General features: G+C 42.1%; 1 protein-coding gene across 5 annotated transcripts in view; it reads left to right on the top strand.

Moving 5' to 3' along the window:
• The window catches only part of LOC126299299 (filaggrin-2-like), a 492,536-nt gene that overhangs the window by 330,804 nt on the left and 138,572 nt on the right, over window positions 1-23,160 (top strand). For all 5 annotated transcript variants that reach the window (XM_049991095.1, XM_049991094.1, XM_049991096.1 and 2 more), the window contains 2 exons: window positions 8,063-8,095; window positions 20,914-20,949. In XM_049991095.1, the coding sequence (XP_049847052.1) occupies window positions 8,063-8,095; window positions 20,914-20,949 (69 nt within the window). The remainder of the gene's footprint in view (window positions 1-8,062; window positions 8,096-20,913; window positions 20,950-23,160) is intronic.

Below are 23,160 nucleotides of genomic sequence, written 5' to 3'. Positions count from 1 at the left end.
TCTGCGGGGATGTGAGCGGCGCGCGACGCGCCGTGTGTGGTCTACGAAGACACAATGGATATCGCATTCGCCGGCTGGAGTGGCCGAGCGGTTCTAGGCGCTTCAGTCTGGAACCGCGCTACCGCTACGGTCGCAGGTTCGAATCCTTCCTCGGGCATGGATGTGTGTGATGTCCTTAGGTTAGTAAGTTTTAAGTAGTTCTAAGTTCTAGGGAACTGATGACCTCAGAAGTTAAGTCCCATAGTGCTCAGAGCCATTTGAACCATTTTTTTTTATATCGCATTCCTCAACCCCAGAACTGCAAACCGTTGTCGGACAGCGTGGGTGTGGACGACGACGTGATGGAGGTTTGGGTTTTGCTGCTACCCATGGAATTGAATGCGAGCCAGTGCCAGATGGTGCCTACGAACCTGCGTCCTGACATTTGCTTTGCAAATCACGGGAATGTCTGCCAAAATACCGGAGATAGGACGTCTATCCAGCGACACAGGTGGGAGCAACAGTGGCGGTGGTGCAGACGCTGAAGGATATACGGCTGATACAGGCTGAATGTCCGTGACTGTGCTGTGGCAGTGAATGCGGTAGCGGCAGCAGCTGCGTAGGCGGGCCTTTGTCGAGCTCCATGGCAGTGTCGTTTCACGACTCATGCGCCCGAACGTCAAGCACCGACAAGGGGACAGCAGGCTGGGATGCAAGCAGCGTTTTGAAACATGAAAATGTGTGGCAAGATCAAAATAATCATGAAGACGAAAAGTTTAGTGCCGTCACTTGGCCCTATTTTCCCGCTAACAATGTCATTAGCTCGGTTAGTCGACAGAGCGACAGTGCCAGATTCCCGGCGTGGAACTTCGTTGCACAGTTGGCGTCTAAAGCAGGCTGTCTAGGGTGAAATGGATGGATCAGAGTGGCGACGACCATGCCATAATGTTGCCGAGAAAACGTTGTGACCAGGCAGAGTGTAATAGGTGCCAAGGGACAACAAAGTGTTCCCCTTCGAGGAAAAAGCATGAATTTAGACATCTAACCATTGAAAATGCAACGAAACGTTAGACTTCAGCTTTCAGTTGAGGAGAGAATCTCGCCGTTGGGATATGAAGAACCTATTTTGTAGGTAAGTTGTTGAAGTTCCTATGAAGAAAACGGTGAATCAATTTTTGAAACAGTTGTTCGTAGCAAACGTCATGAATAAAAGACAGAAGCGAGTGATTTTATAGGGCTGGTTGTCTGATTCACTGGAATGACTAATGGATATCAACTATATGCATCGACAATAATCAGCTATCGCGTGTTCCAGAAAGGACCAGCAAAAATCGGTGTGGATGCTTTGCCAAGGACCGTCAGGTCAAGGCGAGCTAAATTTCTGGCGTGGTGCCGCCTTATTGTCTATGCATGCGTGCCGTGGGCAGTCCTCCATTCTATCTGCTTGTCAAACCCGAACCACCTCGATCTCCTGACCCCAGGTTCGATTTCCGGTAAGGATAAGGGTTACCACTGAAATAATCGATTTTCGGGTTTTCGGTTTTTCCAACGCCAGTTTAATCGGACTATTAAAACCGCTCAAATTACCGGTTTTTGGAATAACCGATTTTCGGATTTTTATCTCTGATATTTCCTGTATTAAACGTAGAAATCTAACAAAGATTGAAAACTTTTTACTGTCTTAGTGTTAAGATACGTAGAATCAAAATATTAAATTAAATAGACTAATAAAAGGAAACTTAGTCCGTCCAACGTTTGCTGCTTTTCTCGAAAAGTGATAAGTGGTTGATTACTGCAAAAAATCATCAGTATTTCCTATTGATACTAATTGTTTTAAACTCTGCTCAGAAAACAGGAATTATAACACTATTGGGACATTACGAATAGGCAGCGCTAAAGAGTGAATACTGAGGTTGAAGAACTGTATTTTTCGTATTAATTTGTCTGTTTCCAAGAGCTACAAGCAAATAAAGGCATGTTGTGTAGACACAGGCAGCTGATCAGCTGCGCCGGCCGCGGTCGTCTCGCGGTTCTAGGCACGCAGTCCGGAACCGTGCAACTGCTACGGTCGCAGGTTCGAATCCTGCCTCGGGCATGGATGTGTGTGATGTCCTTAGGTTAGTTAGGTTTAAGTAGTTGTAAGTTCTAGGGGACTAATGACCACAGCAGTTGAGTCCCATAGTGCTCAGAGCCATTTGAACCATTTGAACCTGATCAGCTGCTTTTTGTTTTTATTGCAAAGTATAAATGAACTGTTAAGTTCAAAGTTTTCTCCTTATATTATGCCACAAATTCATTGTGGCTCTTACCGTTCTCAATCTTTTAAAGCAAATGGAGCACTGCACTTCGTATAAACTTCCAGACTAGGGACGATGCCATTCTGTAATACAACTGATGTCCGAAGACGCTAAGGGGAAACTACCATATAGACCAGATGGGAAAAGTCTTGCGCTGTTCATGTACACACATAAGTACCATCGAACAGACCACACCACTTGGTGATAGATACAGTATTGTCTGAGGAATGCTGTACCAATTCTTACGCCTTTTGTATGTTGTTTGTTTCTGTCAGCATTCTTATTAAAATAGCACTGATCGCTTTTCCCGTTTTCTATAATAACCCAAAACTCAACGTAATGCGGATTTTACGTTCTTTAAAAAAGGTTTATTTAAAAACGAAAAATTTTAGTCACGTTAGCTCACGTTGATACACCCATTCGAAGTTATTTACAACTTTCTGAATGTACAGGGTGAAAAGTATTTAAACCGATAAACTCTGGGAGGTTGTAAGTGACATCAAAACAAATATTTTTCCCTAATGTCATTTTTTTCTGGAAGCCATATTAAGCTCTTCAGTTGTAGGCAACTGCTGTCCACCAGTGTAGTAGTGTATTGTCTGTGTTTACTAATGGAGCGATACTCGTGGAGTGAGTACGCTGACATGATTGGTGCATAGTATGTAGCGCACCACAACGGACGAGCTGCACAGCTGGTTTGTCAACAACAATATCCTAATCGCCGTATCCCGCATCATACGACCTTTGCTGCTGTGTACCAACATCTGCGTGAGACCGGGTCATTTAGCAGATTACCTGGACAGGGACGCCGTCGCTCGGTAAGAACGCTGCAATTTGAGGAAGCTGTCTTGCAGCATGTGGAGCGGGCTCCTTCAATCAGCACTCGTGCGCACGTAACATGGGGACGAATCAGACGAATGTAAGAACAGTTCTTCGAGAACAATTTTTACGTCCATTTCACGTACAGCGTGTCCACAACCTGAAACCTGTTGATTATCCACCCAGAGCAGAGTTTTAACGGTGGTACCTGGAACTGTGTGAAATGTATCCTACATTTCCATTCTCTGTGTTATTTACCGATGAAGCAACATTCGGGCGTGATGGAGTCCTCAACATGCACATTTCGGATGTTTGGAGTGAGGGTAACCCACATGCCTCAGTTACTAGCGCTCATCAAGTGCGGTTCTTCGTTAATGTGTGGGTCGGTGTTGTTGGGGACTGTTTAATTGGGCAGTATCTAATACCTAGGCCATTAAATGGCAGGCACTATTAAAATTTTCTCGCCAGAGCATTGCCAGAATTGCTGGAAGACGTCCCGATCCCTACAAGACCACGCATGTAGTTCCAACATGACGGGGCGCTGGCACATTTCAGTTGTCATGTGCGTCGATTCCTGGACCGACGATTCCAAGAAAAGTGGATTGGCAGAGGTGATCCTGTACCATGGCCTGCTCGATCCCCAGATATTTCCCCTCTGGACTTTTTTAACTCCTGTTTCATCAGAAGAGGATCTGGTTGCCCGGGTAGTAGCAGCAGAAGGAACAATTCAGGATAATCCTGGGGTTTTTGCCCGTGTCAGACAGAACATGATCCGACGGTTTAACCTTTGTTTACGTGTCAATGGAGGCATTTTTGAAAATCTACTGTAATTGAATTTGGGTTGTGTTAATGTATTGCCTCTTGGTCATAAAAATGGAAAAGTGTTTGTTGGTTTAGTTCGGATAAGTATTTTAAACTAGGAGTCGTATCTGGTAAAAACCTAGTCAAGTTCACAATTTAATTTACATGTCATTTGTTACTGCTTCAGCGAGGTGACAAAAACATTAGAATGTCCTACTGATACACGAATAAACGACACTATTATTAACTATTTATGCAGAGGCGAATTTGTTATGTAATGGTGTCTTACATTTCCGTTTTGGTACCCAATCATTTCAGTGGGATGTTTATTGTTTGTAATTAATTCCACTTTTTGTGTAATACTATGTCATATAGGTTCTTCCTATGGCTATCTTCATTCTCCATTATATGGCATTTCATTTGTTTGTGAAAAGGGTGTAGTCGTGACATATATGTAACTTCAACAACACTGTAACTTCTTTATAATACATCGGTAGTGATAACGTTATTGGGATTTTATGACGGTATTTTGTCTACCTTTTGAGAATATGTGCATCTTAGTATTTGATACTCTCAGAAACTCACCACGAAAGCACGCTGCCTGCTAGCGCTCTGCTCTGTAGTGAACATACGACGCGGGATTTCTTGGAAGCCCCTGCATAGCCGTCTGTAGCTCGGCTGTTACAACTTTACTTTCGGCTCAGATCTCACTCACTTCACACAGCCGCTTCACCCGTCAGCTGCGCGTTGCGCAACCCAGCCTTTCCTCTCCCGGTTGAGTTTATACACAAAAAATCGTATGGCTTTTAACGTTACAAGGTGATCTTCCGATGACTTCGTGATGTTTGGCTTGGTTCAAATGGCTCTGAGCACTATGGGACTTAACATCTGTGGTCATCAGTCCCCTAGAACTTAGAACTACTTAAACCTACCTAACCTAAGGACATCACACACGTCCATGCCCGAGGCAGGATTCGAATCTGCGACCGTAGCGGTCACGCGGTTCCAGACTGAAGCGCCTAGAACCGCACGGCCACACCGGCCGGCCGTGATGTTTAATCGAGGGACCAGCGCCGTGGGCTTCACTGAGTAAACTACGCATAAGCCCTGCGTCGCTTAAAACTTGAAAAAAAAAAGTCCAAATTTATGAGATGCTGTTCCGGTGTTTGTTCGTACGCAGTGTTATCCAAATAATTTGAACATGACGTAACATTCAACATGACATGTTCAAGAACGCGTTGAAATAACGTAGGAGCAGATTCGGTTCCGAAGGGAAGGTTGCTGCTATTGCTACTAGCCGACTTACGCACTAAGCACCATAAATATTTCGGTTTCCTCATCCAGGGGTAGTTGAAAGTAAGCATCGGCTAAATCAATTTGAGAAATCCACCTACCAGGCGATAAAGAAGCTCAGTACATGGAAGCAGGAAAGGATCAATAGCTGCTGTTTTGAAGTCGGCACGAAGTTTGATTTTACTTTTTTTGTGATAACCAGAGATGATGTCCATTGACCGGCAGAAATAGACTTCAAGACCCCAATTTGTTCTCATCTGTCGATCTCAGAAATCACTTCATGGCGTGATGCACGGACGTACTCGATAACACATGGTTTGAGAATTGTCTTCGTGCGTAATGTGCGCTTAAAAATTCTTTGCATCTCTGTGTGCCATCGAACAAATATCCATATTTTTCACACATTTGATGAATGCTGGCGTGGGAAACTTGCGTATCAAGGGCTTGCACCTTTTCCTTGATATGTTTTCCATACAAATCCAGTGTAACCGTGCCAAAAATATAGGGACTCGAGCGTGATTGAATTACTGTGAATGACATTGATGGAGTCGTTTTTAGATATTTTCGTGCAGTGTGCACGTCCCAAGAACAGAAACACTTTCGCCGTTGCAGACTGTGAAGCGCAGACGTATTTTTACAACTGACAGTGTCAAAGTTACTCGTAGATAGTTGGATTAATCAACGTGACTGAAGCACCAGTATCAGGTTAGAATGGTACAGAATGGTTTCCAATCTGTAAAGATTGGAATAGCTTGAGATTTTTTCTCTGAATATGACTGTCAGTTCTTGCTTGCGAAAGGCTACTTTCATTTGTTTTGCGAGAGAGAGCCTATAGCTTTCTTTCCATGTGAAGAGAGCTGCACTGATTTATCGAAGTTTTGCACAGAGCATGTCCCTTTTCAGTTCGTGCACTTGCGTCTACGGTTCATGTGAGAGTTTCCAGGAGGAGTGGGTAAGGATTCACATTGGGAGATCCCATCAATCTCCATTTGCTCAAATCTAGATTGAAGTGAAACAGAATTTGCTTTACACTACTTTTGCAGACATACTAATTGTCTGTGTCCTAACTTGTGACAGTGACGATTTTCACTTGGCAGAAAAAGCAGTGTTTGCTATCTGCATCTACATGAGTACTCTGCAATAAGTGCCTGGCAGATGGTTCATCGAACCACGTTCAGACTGTTTTTTCTACCGTTCAGCTTTCTAACAGAACGTGGCAAAAACGAAAACATAAATTTTTCCATACCAAATCTTGATATTTTATGTTAACCATTTCTTCCTATGTAGATAGACGTCAATAAAATCTTTTTCTATTCAGAGGAGGAGAATGCTGCCAATTGAATTTTCGTGAATAGTTGAATCGACAGTCTTTAGATTTTTTTAAATCTACGTTGTAAACAAAATGTAACGAATTCTTTTTATTGCTTACGTGATGAATGACCGCACACATTACCTTATTTAGAGTCGTTGCCACTTTTCCCACCATGCAGATATCGTGTCTAAGTTATTTGCAATAGCTTTGATCTTTTAACGCCCTTACTAGAGGGTAAATGACAGCATGATTTGCAAACAATCTACGAGGGCTGCTCAGATTGTCTCCTAAGCCGTTTACATTTATTAGGAACAGCAGAGGCCTTGTACCATGTCTTCGGGGAACGCCAGTCATCATTTCTGTTTTACTGGATGACTTTCAGCCGGTTTCTACGAACAATGACCTTTCTGAGACGAAACCACGAATACAGTCTTCATTTGATGTCTTTTGTGAGGAACGTTGTAAAAAGCCTTCTGGAAACCTAGAAAAATGGAATCAGTTTGAGTTCTCCTGTCGATCATTCGTGATATAGCACTTGACACAAGATTTCGGAGTGCGTGAGTTTGGAGTGTAAGTGGCAGAGTTCCTTATGCCCTGCAAACCTTTTGCTGTAGCTGTTGTCAAAATGAGCTACACGGGGCAGAGCCCGCTGAGAACTAACCGTGGTGAGTGTTACAACAACAATCACATGAAAGTAAAGTTTCGCGACATCTTGTACTTGATGAGCTTCAATTACTTTATGTACATAACAAACAAGGACGGCGATCATTTGGAATCTCAGCCCGTATTCTGTTGCCTACCAGGTTCTGTATAATGGCATCACGAAGTATTTCGTCGTGAAAAGAAGTTCCACAGGTGCTGCTAAATTTACAGTAACCAGTCATGCCTTTGAGTTCAGCGATCCATTCCTTGTAAGGCGTGTTACTATGACAACGCGTACGAAAAAAATTGAAACTAGCAGGAGCTACATGAATGTGAGATTCCAAAAATTCATCTTACTTCTGAACGACATCCTCATAGAGCTGGGTTTGGGGCTGTACTCGAGATAACAGTTTTCTACACCACCTAAACCACTGATACCCAAGGGAAAAAAATGAAAGTGGTTTTATAGGGTGTCAAATGATTTTCGAGCTGGATACGGTGCTTCTAACCTTCCTTTTGTTCTTCCATCAGAAGAGTGGAAGGGAGAAGGCAGCACCTGGCCGCAGAATTCTGTACTTCACTCTCGCTTGCCTTCTGTGCTTCCGCCGGTCTGGTAATGCTTGCTAGCAAAATCTGGATTTCTTGGCTCTGAAACTGAATAACTGCCGTGAGTGGTTGTTCTTCAGAAGTTGCCATAGCGTACAAAACTTAAATCACTTCGAGAATAGAGATAACAAATTTAGGAGCACTGTAAGAATAATTCAAAACTGAAGGAATCTAGACAATTTACTCTCCTGCCTGATTCTAGAAAAGAAATATTTCAGTTACTTCCACCAAAGACAAATTAATAGGAATAATTTTGTATGTATTACTACACTTGCTGTACTGTTACTGATATGCGTTTTCTTTGTGATTTCAGCCTGTGATGAACCCGGTCGCCCACCAGTACATGGTAAGTCTAAAGATATTAAAGTCTTGAAATTAGCTCTTAGAAGAACGCTGTAATCATATATGGAACAGGCAGTAAATAATAATTAGATTTCTTTGTCTCTCCTCTGTATCTCATGCAAGATTTAATCACGTAGTGTCGCTTCGAATCTCACGATTTAAGCTTTTACAATCCACCAGTTGAGCCATGTGATGTACTTGCTGATAAATATCCTGATACAAGTGGAATTATTTCCAGTAAGATATATTTGATTGTGAAAATCGGTTTCTGTCACTTTTTCCTTGAAACTCTGATAATGTTGGTAAATTTGGTGATGGTGTATAGGACATGAGTCTATTATTCTGGAGAATCGGGGTCCAAATCCTTGACTGAAGTTTTCTAAGAGTATCTAAATCGATTCGGCTCAATAACTGAGTGATTTTGAAAGCACCCGCGTGTCTTATCTCCTTCTGATTACGCCTCAAAATGTATAACTGCTCTTACCGTCTCAACCACAAGTTAAACTCTGACATTCGTTTCCTTATTTTTGATTTCAACACTCGAACAATATATGGTGTAACCCTGATGTGGCAGTTTCACTGCCTGAACACCTAAAATACAGTAAGCGATGAACTTTCTTCCTTTCATGATTTTGTCAGGGTTTAACCGAGAAAAAGTCTCGTTAAGGTTTGAAATTACTCGTAAACTTGAGTGCAAGTCAGTAACTGCTCTTATTCTCAAGTACTGCATGATGAGTAAATTCTAATTTCTTGCGCGTCATGAGCTACGCTTCTTTTTAACTCTAACACCAACTCCTATGAGATTAGATGATTTTGCCCCCATAGTGGTCCGCTCCAGACAGTATGTGATATGTGTACCAAGTTTGGCTGATATCAGTCCAGTGGTTTAAGATGAGATGTGTAGAGAATCGAATTCCTTAAGCTTCTTGAGCAACAAGTAAAAGAAAATATCAGATTTCTCAACAAAAAAAACTGATATCATTTCTTAAGAAAACCTTAAGAACATCCCTAGAGGTTTCTTGGTTAACTACAAAATCGAAATCACCACAAATTTATGCCCAGAAATTACTCCTTCCCGCAGTCGTCAAAAAGTGTGAAATCATGTACGGAGAAAGTTTTTGCTCTAGTCTGAAGTCGATTCTACTGTCATATGATACCGTGATTCGTCGTATTGCTGCAGTAGTCACTGACTTAAATTGCTGTCACGTCTTGATTATAGCCCAAAATTCGTCCTACAACTTTTGCCGGTACTGATATCGGAACTCTTTCCCAACTCCTTGTCTTTGTATACCACTGATAGGAAAATTAAATACAGGAGGACTATCTGTTTTGTAAAGCTCTTTAAGGGAGGGCTGCAGGCGATGATATTTTTTTACTTGTGAATTCCTTTTTTATTGACAACAAATAGTCGTGGGCACATTGTGTTGGTATATGTACAGACGGAGTGACCGCATTTACTGTAACTAAAAAGGATTCATGGCAAGAGTGTGTGCTGTTTCTTCTTCTGCAAAATTCACACTTTGAATGATACACAGGGAGGCATTAACTTCTAAAGTAGTACAACCGGAATGCAAAGTCGTGAACGATGGCGTCAGTGTTGCAAATTTTGTGAAAGGACGAGCTTTAAACTGTAGGCTATTTTCCATACCATGCTTTTTGAGGAGATGTATACTACTCTTAATTCACTTCTATCCCATACGCAGGCACGTAGGTTGTCTCGTGGTAAGGTACTTCTTTACGTAGTGAAGCTGAGGGATGACATTCGTCTTCTCCTATTGAATAGCAGCGCTACACTCACGGCTATGTTTCTGGAAGAAAAATGGCTTCTAATATTGTGCTTCTTGGACCACATTTCTTAGACACTGCATGATCTTCACGTAACACTTGAAGTAGTGATATCATCTCTCTAAGCGAGGAAGTGCCTGCGTTTAAATAGAAAACTTGGACTTTGGAAACCCCAGACTGAGAAGAGTGACTGCGAGATGTTTTCTTGTGTGAATGCTTTCGTGAAAGAAAATGAGTTGGATGTAGATAAAATTATTCGTAGTACACCTCTAAAACCTTCAACAATTCGAGGATAAATCTCCAGAACCTTCGTTTTAGTATGACTGGGCCCACAGTCCTATCCGATACGTTTGTAACAGACCAGTTGCTGACAGTATAGTTGGAGGAGCTAACAGAACTTCGAAATGAATTTAAATCGTAGCCTCTTGGAAGTTTTTGTGTGCAGTCTGGAAGTGAATATCCCAATTTAGCAAGAAGGCAACTTACTTGAGAGTTAACATTTTCCAAAATGGGATTAATTAACACGGAACATCGGTCACCGCACCATCTGGAAGGGGTCTGCCAGTTGCGGTTTCAAAGACCTAACCAGGTCCGCCTCGGCAGATGCGTTCTCAGCGCAGTAGATTGCTAACCGAAGGGGCCTGGGTTCGACTCCCAGATGGGTCTGAGATTATCTCTACTTGGGGACGGCTCGTTGTGTCATTCTCACGTTAGTATCGTCATAGTTGCCATTTCACTATAGAGATGGCTGTATGAGCACGTCCCGTAAGCTTAAAGAAATGTGGACTTTTTACTATTGTTTATTTCCTTTTTCGATGATCATTGTGAATATACATGATACATTAATTTGTAAAAAGATATGTAGTTAAATGCATATATTTTCTCGACTCCAATAACTGCACAAGCAGCCATTGTTATTTGTGCACTAATTGTAACTGTTAGCTTTTGCCGACTTTGAATAATACAGATGTACGACTGTTTTTAAAAAATGACTGTGATGTGCTCGTAAGACACTTTCTAATTAAATTGAGGATGTCTGTTGTTGTAACAGATAGGTGCAATAATTAGACACAAGTAAATGGATACTGTGGGCCGCTTTTGAGCGAAGTTTGATAAGTACAGAGGAATGAATTAATATTTGGGGGGGCTTCTTACAAACTTTCAACAAACTGGACGATAAAACGTGAAAAACATTTCATGACGTCACAGTAGTCTGCTTATTAATGACCCCTGTACATACATTTAGCCCCTATTTACAATTTTCTTAGTACCTGAAAGTAATGCATTGCCTGCAGCTTCCATGACGCTATTTCTTCTTCATCCTTAACAGATTGTGAGAGAACTGTGATAATGCATTCTAGTAATCATTAGGCATAAAAGGTTCTTGGTAATAGATAATACTTGACTACACTTAAAGAGGAAAAGCGAGTTTCCGTTCCATTGCAGTTACAGCCAATAGTGCTGCCCCTAAGATCGGGGATGATAGCGGATTTCCGGAGCCTTGTACTACTATGTTTAATGTACTCACTTTACGGCTGTAATGTGACGGGTCATCACACTTCAGTCACTTCTAAATAGTTGTTATTAGAGGTGCGAACAAAACTGATGGTTCATATACGTGTTCCAAAATTGGCTTACAACGTTGAGAGGACGTCAAGGCCCATTCTGCTCAGTATGCCAGCATATATCACATGGCCAACACAACCCATCTCATTTTTATCGACCTTTTATTTGTTTATTTATTTTTAACTCTTCATGCATTTTGAAGTATCTGAGAGCTCATATTTCGAGATACCGGTAAATACGCATACGGAGAAGGATCTTGTACACTCGCCACCATTCACTGAGAGTATGGGTACATCTAGTGATGAGCAGTTACTAAAAAAGCGCAGAGGTTGGACACAAAATATGGAAACACCACGAGAAATGCATGCCTGAACAGAAATGCAGATGGTAGTTAATGCTGCAAACTACCCTGTTGTTTGACTACGAGCGACACATGTACAGTGTCCTCAATACGTTGCAAGCGTCAATCATGATAATTACAGTGTTATGTGTAGTGGTGGCTGCATTATGCTGAAGCCAAGTGAATTCGAATATGGTCAAAATTTTGGTGATTACGTAACCAAGATAGCGGAAGTGTTCGGTGAGTAAAGAGGCACCGTATCGGGGATTTATATAGCATACAGGAAGAACTCTCCTACCTCTCCGGCTAATTATGCTTTCCTGTATGACCGTGTACCTAAAGTCACGTAATCTGTGGGGAAAAGGCATCTGCTCAGAAGAATAATGTAAAACCGATAGAAGTAGATGAAGTTATAACCGAATCGCCACTGCTCAGTATTTCAGCAATGACGATTAGAAACAAAGTTCTGTTATCTTTATATATTTTATAACGTAAACTAATTTTTAATTAACAGTAGTTAGTGGAAAATCTGGAAAAAAGTTTTCAAATTATGTCATTAATGAAAACAACCAACGGTGCCATTTCCTCGCCGGAACAAGAAAAATTAAATTAAAACTGAACTTTATACTCGTAAGCAATCTTACGTTAGAAAAGTTATTACCGTTATGACGTAGGAACAGTACCTATTGCTCGCTTTCAAGTACTTCACACCACACATGTCACAGTAGTCAGATATTAATCAAATAGCAAATACATAAAACATGCTCTGGGCAGAAGCTTTATGTTACGTTACTCACCGTAATATCGATTGTCGTAATTGCAGCAAGCAGAAAGATTGTTTGAATTTACTAGAACCTGTGCTTTGACCGTGGAATCAGTGTCCAAGTTACGTAAGGTTTTAATACCAATTTTTGTATTATGAAAAATACTCTATTTTTAGCCAATGAATTAATACTGGCTTTTGTATCATTCTATTTCTGACTTAATTCATACTACAGTCAAGGGTTTCATTATTACGTAATTGTCCAAAAGTTGGAAAAATTAAGTTTTGATAATCTAATAAATTAATGTTCACTTCACTTTCTGATTGGCTCGGTTCGTGCAAAGTGATAGGATGGATACTACTAGGATAATGACTTAGGAAAATTATTTACGTGACAATATGCAAGAAAACAATGTTACTTACACAAAAAATATTCAACTACACTGGTCAGCCTATTACAATTCTAGTTATAAAAAGGCTAGATCTTAGTTTGCTTCGTGATCCCGTTGGTTTGTCGAGCGGCATCATTTTGCGGGAAAATAGGGCACAGGTTGATCTTCTTGCCATACCATAGCCAATAACAAGGGCCGACAGTACTCTTGATGTTATGTGAATTTCTCTAGCAGCATTTGTACTGTGCCCAATAAATGTCATGTACGTAGCTCGCCCATATTAAACATCCGGCAAAACAACCATTTCACTATTCACCGCTCCGCATTTCAGAAACAGACATATTATCTCCGCACTTTTGCATAGCCACGTCGACGAATATTCACAACCAACGACAACAACTGCCCCCTCGAGACTCCTAACTGCTACTTTTTGGACGCGCTCACACACCCAGCGATAATATATTTACAATTTTTTACACTTTTTGACAACAGCTTTTCCCTGACTAGGGCAGCGTGTCTACTTATAAAATGTTAACATTCCATGCGTATTCTCTTTGTTAAAAAACAAATAGTTGACAACATATTTACAAGAATAATATTCAGCACAGTTAATAAAACACGTAGAAAATGTGTGATCATCAACAGAGTTTTGGTGTTATAAATTGAAGAACACAATCCTCAAGGTCTTCACGCAGACGAAACTGAGTGTTAAGTGATTGTGACAGTAGCTACAAAAGTCACTGCAAAACTGAATATCGCACTCGCAATCCCTGTCAGCACCGAAACAATAAGAAGGGAGTTCCATAAGCAACGAATTGCAGGGCGGGCTAGATTTCCAAAAGCATTCGTCAGTGACGCAAATGTCCTTAACAAGAAAACGTGGTGCCGCAACCATAAAACCTGGACTATGGAGCAGCGGAATAAAGTGGTTTGGTCAGATGAGCCTGGTTTCACACTGTTTCCAACTTCGATGGATTCACGTTGCAAGAGCGAAACATGGCGGGCGGGCGGTGATGATTTTTGCAGCCATGTTGTGGTATTCCATTGGCAGCATGGATGCTCTGCTAGATCGCATTATTGTCAAGGATTATTTCACAACATTGGCTGATCAGGTACATCCCATGATTCAGTGTTTGTTTCCATATGAAATGTTTGGTGTGTCCATATTTTTGTCCAGCTCCTACAAGTAGTGATGTTCTGCGCTTAGTTTGAAGTTTCTGTTCAGTGATATAAAATGTGGGTAGTCTTAAGAAATTTCGATAGCATGTGAGGAATGTCGGATATCAGCTTCTTATCATCGATATTTTGACTCACATACGTACCGGTTCTAATTCAAGGGTCTCTACAGGTTGAGTATGTCTGTAGAGTTCTAGTGTGGAGATGATGCTAGGGCCGTACAGTGAACTGTATTGTGATAAATTTAAATTGCGCAGAAAGTAGGGAACCACTTTTTTAATAAGGACGCCAGGCTTGATCGTCATTAGTCTAACCAGGTGAAGAGGGATAGTAATATTAAAGCAAGGAGTATTATAAAATACACTCCTGAAAATAGAAATAAGAACACCGTGAATTCATTGTCCCAGGAAGGGGAAACTTTATTGACACATTCCTGGGGTCAGATACATCACATGATCACACTGACAGAACCACAGGCACATAGACACAGGCAACAGAGCATGCACAATGTCGGCACTAGTACAGTGTATATCCACCTTTCGCAGCAATGCAGGCTGTTATTCTCCCATGGAGACGATTGTAGAGATGCTGGATGTAGTCCTGTGGAACGGCTTGCCATGCCATTTCCACCTGCCGCCTCAGTTGGACCAGCGATCATGCTGGACGTGCAGACCGTGTGAGACGACGCTTCATCCAGTCCCAAACATGCTCAATGGGGGACAGATCTGGAGATCTTGCTGGCCAGGGTAGTTGACTTACACCTTCTAGAGCACGTTGGGTGGCACGGGATACATGCGGACGTGCATTGTCCTGTTGGAACAGCAAGTTCCCTTGCCGGTCTAGGAATGGTAGAACGATGGATTCGATGACGGTTTGGATGTACCGTGCACTATTCAGTGTCCCCTCGACGATCACCAGAGGTGTACGGCCAGTGTAGGAGATCGCTCCCCACACCATGATGCCGAGTGTTGGCCCTGTGTGCCTCGGTCGTATGCAGTCCTGATTGTGGCGCTCACCTGCACGGCGCCAAACACGCATACGACCATCATTGGCACCAAGGCAGAAGCGACTCTCATCGCTGAAGACGACACGTCTCCATTCGTCCCTCCATTCACGCCTGTCGCGACACCACTGGAGGCGGGCTGCACGATGTTGGGGCGTGAGCGGAAGACGGCCTAACGGTGTGCGGGACCGTAGCCCACCTTCATGGAGACGGTTGCGAATGGTCCTCGCCAATACCCCAGGAGCAACAGTGTCCCTAATTTGCTGTGAAGTGGCGGTGCGGTCCTCTACGGCACTGCGTAGGATCCTATGGTCTTGGCGTGCATCCGTGCGTCGCTGCGGTCCCGTCCCAGGTCGACGGGCACGTGCACCTTCCGCCGACCACTGGCGACAACATCGATGTACTGTGGAGACCTCACGCCCCACGTGTTGAGCAATTCGGCGGTACGTCCACCCGGCCTCCCGCATGCCCACTATACGCCCTCGCTCAAAGTCCGTTAACTGCACATACGGTTCACGTCCACGCTGTCGCGGCATGCTACCAGTGTTAAAGACTGCGATGGAGCTCCGTATGCCACGGCAAACTCGCTGACACTGACGGCGGCGGTGCACAAATGCTGCGCAGCTAGCGCCATTCGACGGCCAACACCGCGGTCCCTGGTGTGTCCGCTGTGCCGTGCGTGTGATCATTGCTTGTACAGCCCTCTCGCAGTGTCCGGAGCAAGTATGGTGGGTCTGACACACCGGTGTCAATGTGTTCTTTTTTCCATTTCCAGGAGTGTACATTAAAGGTGTTGGATATCAGGGTTCTTAGACATCGCTGACACGACGGAATGACGGCGTTTGTAGTACGCTGTGGGTTCTCTGGTGAACCAGCTTGGTAGTTTAACCCGACCCAACTCTCGAACCGGTTGCCAACAGTGGTTAATTTCCGAGCAGCGGCCGGTGACGGGCGGCGGCGTGATGGGCTGCTGTCTCAGTTCTATCTGGGCGAGCGATCGGTACTTGGTGAATGGCCGATAGTTGTCGGCAGTTCAACGCTTTCGTCCTCCTGAAAAAATGAAGTAGATGAAGACCGTTAACTGCGGCTCTTGATACTTCGCCAAAGTTTCTTGCGTTCAGATTGTCGGCCGTCACGCGTTCTATTCATTGATGCAGTTATTATTAACTCTTACTCTGACATCAAGATGGAACTTGAGCTGAGGGTCGTAATGTCGCCCGTGAATCAGATGCAGGGCGGAAATAAAGACACTGGAACCAGCATGTGGTGGAATGTAGTAGTTATGCATGGAGCAGATTTTCAGAATCATCACCAGAAGTATCTGAACTGAATAGAATGAGGTTGGTCATAAGAATGACTCTTTGTCAGCGGAGTCAGGACTCGATTGCCATTGCAGTATGTTTGCAGTGGCGACCATGAGGGTCAGAGTCTGATGACTGGCATCAGAGTTGAAAACAAAGTGAAATGCTCGTGAAAACTGATTGGATCTGATCAACATGAAGTGCAAGTGAACACTAAGTCCTGCTTGTGGGTCACAGACTGTGGCCTTACTGAGTGTAGGTTACTTGCTGTGGTGCACTGGCTGTGGTGTAATACGGGGTCAGGTCCTGATTGACATTTTCTTAGTTAGTTTCGACACGAAGTCCACTTCAATTTCATTGCTTGGCAGACTTGATCCTCATCGACACTTCTTGTACTTCCACAGCACCGAACTTTTGTCATCTCATCTTATTATTGGCTGGCGACGTATCGGTGCCTGCCAGTAGGTGAGTCCTACTAGGTGATTGGTCTCGTCTTCTTTACCTGTCTGTGGAAGCCAAATCTTTGCTGGACTATCTCAAAAATTCTTGGAAATCAGGTACTTCTGGCCAGTTGTTGTGGACTCTCCCTGGCATATGTTTGGCAAACACACTCGCGGTCTTGAATTCCCTGAAGGGTTCCCCTTTGGCGACAGGGTGACGACTCGCAGCGTGTCTCCCCAATAAACTCACACACATGCATGGCCTTAAGCAGGTACGGATGCTCGTACACTACACTTTTTTTTTTTTTAGCCTCTTCAGTTGGAAACAGTATGCTGTCGGCACATCCACCGAATGCATCTACTTATCTTTCAAGGTAGGTTTCTCAACGACACCCACAATACATTAAGCCCTCCCCTTTGTACGTAACGCTTGTGCACCTCAGCCACATTCCCTACAGTATTTTTAGACAAGGAAAATGAAACTGCCACTTCCCAACAACTTTTGCACTGAAATGTGTTGTGAAATAACAATGATGGATATGAAGTTGAGGATACGGTCGCTGTGACCGAGCGGTTCTAGGGCTTCAGTCTGGAACCACGCGGCTGCTATGGTCGCAGGTTCGAATCCTGCCTCGGGCATGGATGTGTGTGATGTCCTTAGGTTAGTTAGGTTTACGTAATTCTAAGTCTAGGGGTCTGATCGCCTCATATGTTAAGTCCCATAGTGCTTAGAGCTATTTAAAGCTGAGGATGGCCAATGAATGAGTGAATATCTGTATGTGTACATATCGTATTTGGTGAACAGCATAAGCCACCTAGCACTCACATAGGCTTCGCAGCAGGATTAAAGCCACATAAATAATTTTTTTCTAAGTGACGGATTACTTTCATACGAAGGTAAGCCTGAAAATTTCCAATGTGTATTACTTGACTGCAAAAATTTTGCAAAATATGAGAAAAGTGTATTCTACCATATGGTTGTTGACAGACCTGTCGTATAGCGTTATTGGTTCTCCTTGACTTCCAGGAGTATCAAAAAAGGAGAAAAAAAACTTCCGTTGATACCAAGGCGTATTCGACTTCGTTCTTACATAAAATGTTAATTAAAGGTTTTGAGTAGATTTATCACGAGCAAAATGACGAAGAGAAGGGTATAGGGTCTGGCCAACACCCATGTGTTTCCAGTAGTATCACATTCATTTAAACAGCAACTCTACAAAGTTAACTAGCATGAAGAGGGCAGCAAAATTGGTCAGAAATTAATCAATATTAAAGTAAAGCACAAACGCAAGTAAACGCTTTCTTAATACTCTTTCAGTTTGTCAGCCAACCTGTGCTGTACACAGAGCACATGAGAGCTCTAAAGAGTTACAGCACACATTCAACTTTCGCAAAACACCCAATGAACAAAAGCCATAACCCCATTAATACCTAGCACACTGGACGCGCATTCGGGAGGACGACGGTTCAATCCCGTCTCCAGCCATCCTGATTTAGGTTTTCCATGGTTTCCCTAAATCGTTTCAGGCAAATGTCGGGATGGTTCCTTTGAAAGGGCACGGCCGATTTCCTTCCCAATCCTTCCCTAACCCGGGCTTGCGCTCCGTCTCTAATGACCTCGTTGTCGACGGGACGTTATGCACTACCCACCACCACCACCACCACCCATTAATACCGAAAGTGATCTACACATTCTGAAACACAGCAACGGTCTATACTGACAATATAAGAAAATTATTACATACATAAGGCTATAGTGGAAGGGAAAAAGTTTAATAAGTGAAAACACAACACCCTGCAACGACACACACTTTACTACTCTGAGAGAACTGACCAAGGACACAGAACAAAAAGCACACACACGCAAAGAACCACTTACCCATCACACACAGCGATATAAAAAAAGAACAGAAGTCGTCGTAACTCCCGCTACAGTTTTCATTGCCTTTTCGCAACATGCAATACACCTCTCGTGACACAAGCGAACAGCAAGATGGCGTAATCTTGTGGGCCATTAACAGAGTGTAAAGTTTTGTTTTTCTGTATATAGAATCAGCTACATGCCGTCCAACGAACGTGAACACTCGAATAACTAAGTAACAGCTTAGTACACACCACAACTGTATTCCACAACACTTCCGCAACCCCAATTGCATAACGCTGACATAGGTAAATTCACCTTTTAGTATTTTCTTACTAACAGCCGCTCACACAGCTGCAAACGACATGATGTACGCTAAGACAAAACTGTATCAGAAAAAGCACAGAAAAAGATGCAGCAAACAATGACAGCGATTCTTAAAAACTGCCGTAACATACAATAAATGAGGTAGAATGAAAGTATCCACGGAAAACTATATTTCAGAAAACTAACAGTAAAATCGTAATTATGTGTTACTGTGTTTGTATAACTATGCTAGTTCAAATGGTTCAAATGGCTCTGAGTACTATGGGACTTAAATGCTGAAGTCATCAGTCTCCTAGAACTACTTAAAGCTAACTAACCTAAGGACATCACACACATCCATGCCCGAGGCAGGATTAGAATCTGCGACCGTAGCGGTCACGCAGTTCCGGACTGAAGCGCCTAGAACCGCTCGGCCACCAAGACCTGCTAACGATGCTAGATTCTGCATCTTTTAGATTTAAAGAATCTGCTGGTGATGGCGATATTTGTCGCTGAAAATCATACATCGAAGTTATGATTAAAAACTAATTCAAGACTGCATCGCATGTGTTGACATATTGTACTTAGTGTCACAACTGTAAATTTTTTGTAAATCAAATAAAGTTTCTAATGAGACGTTTCAAAGAATAGTTGTGCTGAAAACTAATTTAAAAGAAACGAAAAGTACGTTTGTTTAATGTAGGGCAAAAATGGGAGCTACAAAGGCAATTGGATTTCAGATTTATCCGTGATCCTTAATACTTTTTATTCACAGATGACGAATAAGTGTTTTTGTTCGTGTAAGTGATAAATCTTTCAAATAATATTTGGTATTCATGAATAAGGAATAGTAAATTATATGTGTATTCGTTATTCGCCATTCACATAGGGACTGCTACGGTCGCAGGTTCGAATCCTGCCTTGGGCGTGGATGTGTGTGATGTCCTTAGGTTAGTTAGGTTAGAGTAGTTCTAAGTTCTAGGGGACTGATGACCACAGATGTTAAGTCCCATAGTGCTCAGAGCCATTTGCACCATTTGAACCATTCACATAAATATCGCTCAAGTCTGGTGTTAAATGACGCACATCGGGCATGCGCGCACTGTGATTTCGCAGTGGAATTGAGCGCGGTCATTTGCATCGGTAATCTTCGGCAACTTAGCCAACTTTCGCGAAGTGTATTAACGCTCCCAATCGCACACCACGCAGCTACAGGGCTCTAGTGGTTACTGTTAAGGGACGAGACAATGTCCCTCAGGTCCCATGAAGTTACCCGTTCGATGTACCAAGCACAATATGTCCCTACCCACTCTGTTAAAACTCGTCGTAAGATTTGATTTACCTTTATCCTTCTCTTCACCCGAAACTTCTTTCGAAATGAATAAATGTCTTTTTTTGCGTTTGTGTTAAGAAAAGGGGTTCATGAAGGGGGACGCTGATGTAGGAGACTGAATAGTGTGATAATGCCTCAGGATTAGTACTACTTTTGCCTGCATGGGTGTCTGTCTGCTAGTTTTTCGTACTCACTTAACTGTACTAATGTGCTCATAGTAATAATGTATATTTTCTCAATTTAAAATTAGTTTCACTCAAGATGGATATATAACTTTTATCCAGTCTGCTTATATCTCGCCGGCCGGGGTGGCCGAGCGGTTCTAGGCGCTACAGTCTGGAACCGCGCGACCGCTACGATCGCAGGTTCGAATCCTTCCTGGGGCATGGATGTGTGTGATGGACTTACGTTCATTAGGTTTGAGTTGTTCTAAGTACTAGGGGACTAATGACCTTAGAAGTTAAGTCCCATAGTGCTCAGAGCCTTTAGAGCTTATATCTCAGTGTATTATGGACACATTGACACCTATTTAATAATAATTTCCCTTCAATTTCAGGTTGTGGTCAATTTCACATGCGAAGTCCAGTGAGTGGTAAGTAAACGTGATTCATCTTTTATTTTTTGTTACGTGCATGTGGTGTGCATGCACTTCGGGACGTTTGGTTCTTAACAGTTCTGGTCTTTTGATTTACATTGTTGATGAATGAAGATTCTACAATAAATAACTCAGTTCGTTCTTCGTGTAATGCCCGTGATCCCTCTATATAATTGTGATGACTTTTGCAGTGTGAACAGTACGACGACATCTACTTCCTACTCACATAAGATGCGTGAGAGAGACTGTACGTATTGTTCTGAAAGTTAGTCACAGGCTAGTTTCTGTTTATTTAGCACATTTAATGTTAAATTCATTTAGTAATAGTCAGGCCTAAATATTACTAGGTTGCACTCGAGCGGTTATACTTTATTCATTGTACTGGTTGTTGAGCCCTGTCCCTGTGGATAGTATTAATTTAAGAAATACAGCCACCAGCCATTTATTATGTATTCTCATTTATGCCAATGCGCACGACTTTCACCCTTGATCTTCAGTAAGCACGTTGCTACAACATCAAGAGTAAATAGGATTCTGCAGCTCCCCTGTCCAAAATAAATTACTTCGTACTCTGTTTGTTGTTCCGATTTTCTCGTTCATAGAAGTGACACACACTCTTTACCACTTGTTTGTTGTATAAAAATACTGCGCTGATTTTTTGGGTGAGGTACAAGTGGAAAAGTGTTTCTACCACGTCTATGAAAGCGAAAATAGGGGTAATAACAAGCAGAGTAGTAGGTACAACTAAAGAGCTTTATACCGTAAATATACAATTCGCGAAGTGGAGTAGCTAAACGCAGTTGTTATTTTGTACAAGGCACCAGCTACAGCCATTTTACTGTCTATGTTTTAATGATATACTTACTGAAGATTCAAATACGTATTACGCCATTTGAAAATAACAAGTTTGTTTGCGTGGCCATCTTCCGCAGCAAGCATATAAATACTTGTTTTGTAAATTAAACTGCCTTTTGCTGCTGCTATTTAGTTTATTTCTCCCATACGCGTTTCGCCTTTTCTTGTTTTAAGGCATCATCAGTGGGATCTACAAAGATACATTTTTGTTTAGTTTTAGATTATTAAACAGTTCACGTCGCGATTTTTGTAAAAAAAGTAGTTACTTACAATTTGCTGATCTGCGTTTTCTCACATCTGGTGTAGAGGTCGCACTACCACTTTTTTCACTGCCACATACTCATAACTTCGAGTTCTGGCCTTCCTTACACTGTTTCCCATGTTTCTCACACTTTTCGTGGTGAAATCTTGTGGTTTTGACACTCGACACAACTATTTCGTGTGACACTGCCTTTCACAAACGTAAATATTGCGACTCCATTTCGCGTTTCCCCCTCTTTGGCAAGTTCACGTATTTGTTGCCAACCTATCAAAGTATGTGTTTGAAACTACCACATTGAACAGATCATTTTCACAAAAATAGCAGCAAAAGAATACAACATATTATATTGGTTCAGGTATATGGATGACATCCTTTGTTTAATAGATGAACCACAAACAAAAATTGAGAAACTACATACTGACATCAACAAGATACATAAAAATATAAAATTCACAATTGAAAAAGAACAGAACAACCAAATAAACTTTCTGGATATAACAATCAAAAAACAAAACAATAAGCATACATTTGAAATTTACCGTAAACCCACAGCTACGGACATTATCATTCCCCAATCCTCGAACCACCCACATGCACAAAAGCAAGCAGCACTTCGACATATGATCCATAGACTCAACACAATACCACTCACCAAAGAAAGCTACCAAAAAGAACTGGACATAATAATGCAGATAGCACAAAATAATGGTTACAATAATAATACAGTCACAAAGCTAAACAACAAAATTAAAAGTAAAATAAAAGCAGAAAGCACCAAAACAAAGACAACACAACATAACCAAACACAAACACACAGTCCCATAACAACTACACAGGATGATCAGAAAAAGAGGAAAGAAAACACAAGATGGTACACAATGACAAATAAACACAAACTCACCCATAAAATCACCAACATTTTCAAAAGACAGGGAATAAATATAGCATACACAACAGACAATTCTATACAAAAATACACTCCAAAACTGACAAAAAACATAGACATATACCAGAAAGCAGGTATATATCAATTACAGTGTAACACTTGTGATGGCAGATACATAGGACAAACAGGCAGGACATTTGATATC

This window comes from Schistocerca gregaria, chromosome X, assembly GCF_023897955.1.
Source record: "Schistocerca gregaria isolate iqSchGreg1 chromosome X, iqSchGreg1.2, whole genome shotgun sequence".
NCBI lineage: Eukaryota > Metazoa > Arthropoda > Insecta > Orthoptera > Acrididae > Schistocerca > Schistocerca gregaria.
Note: the sequence above shows the minus strand (reverse complement) of the source record. Positions and strands in the feature narration are given on the sequence as shown.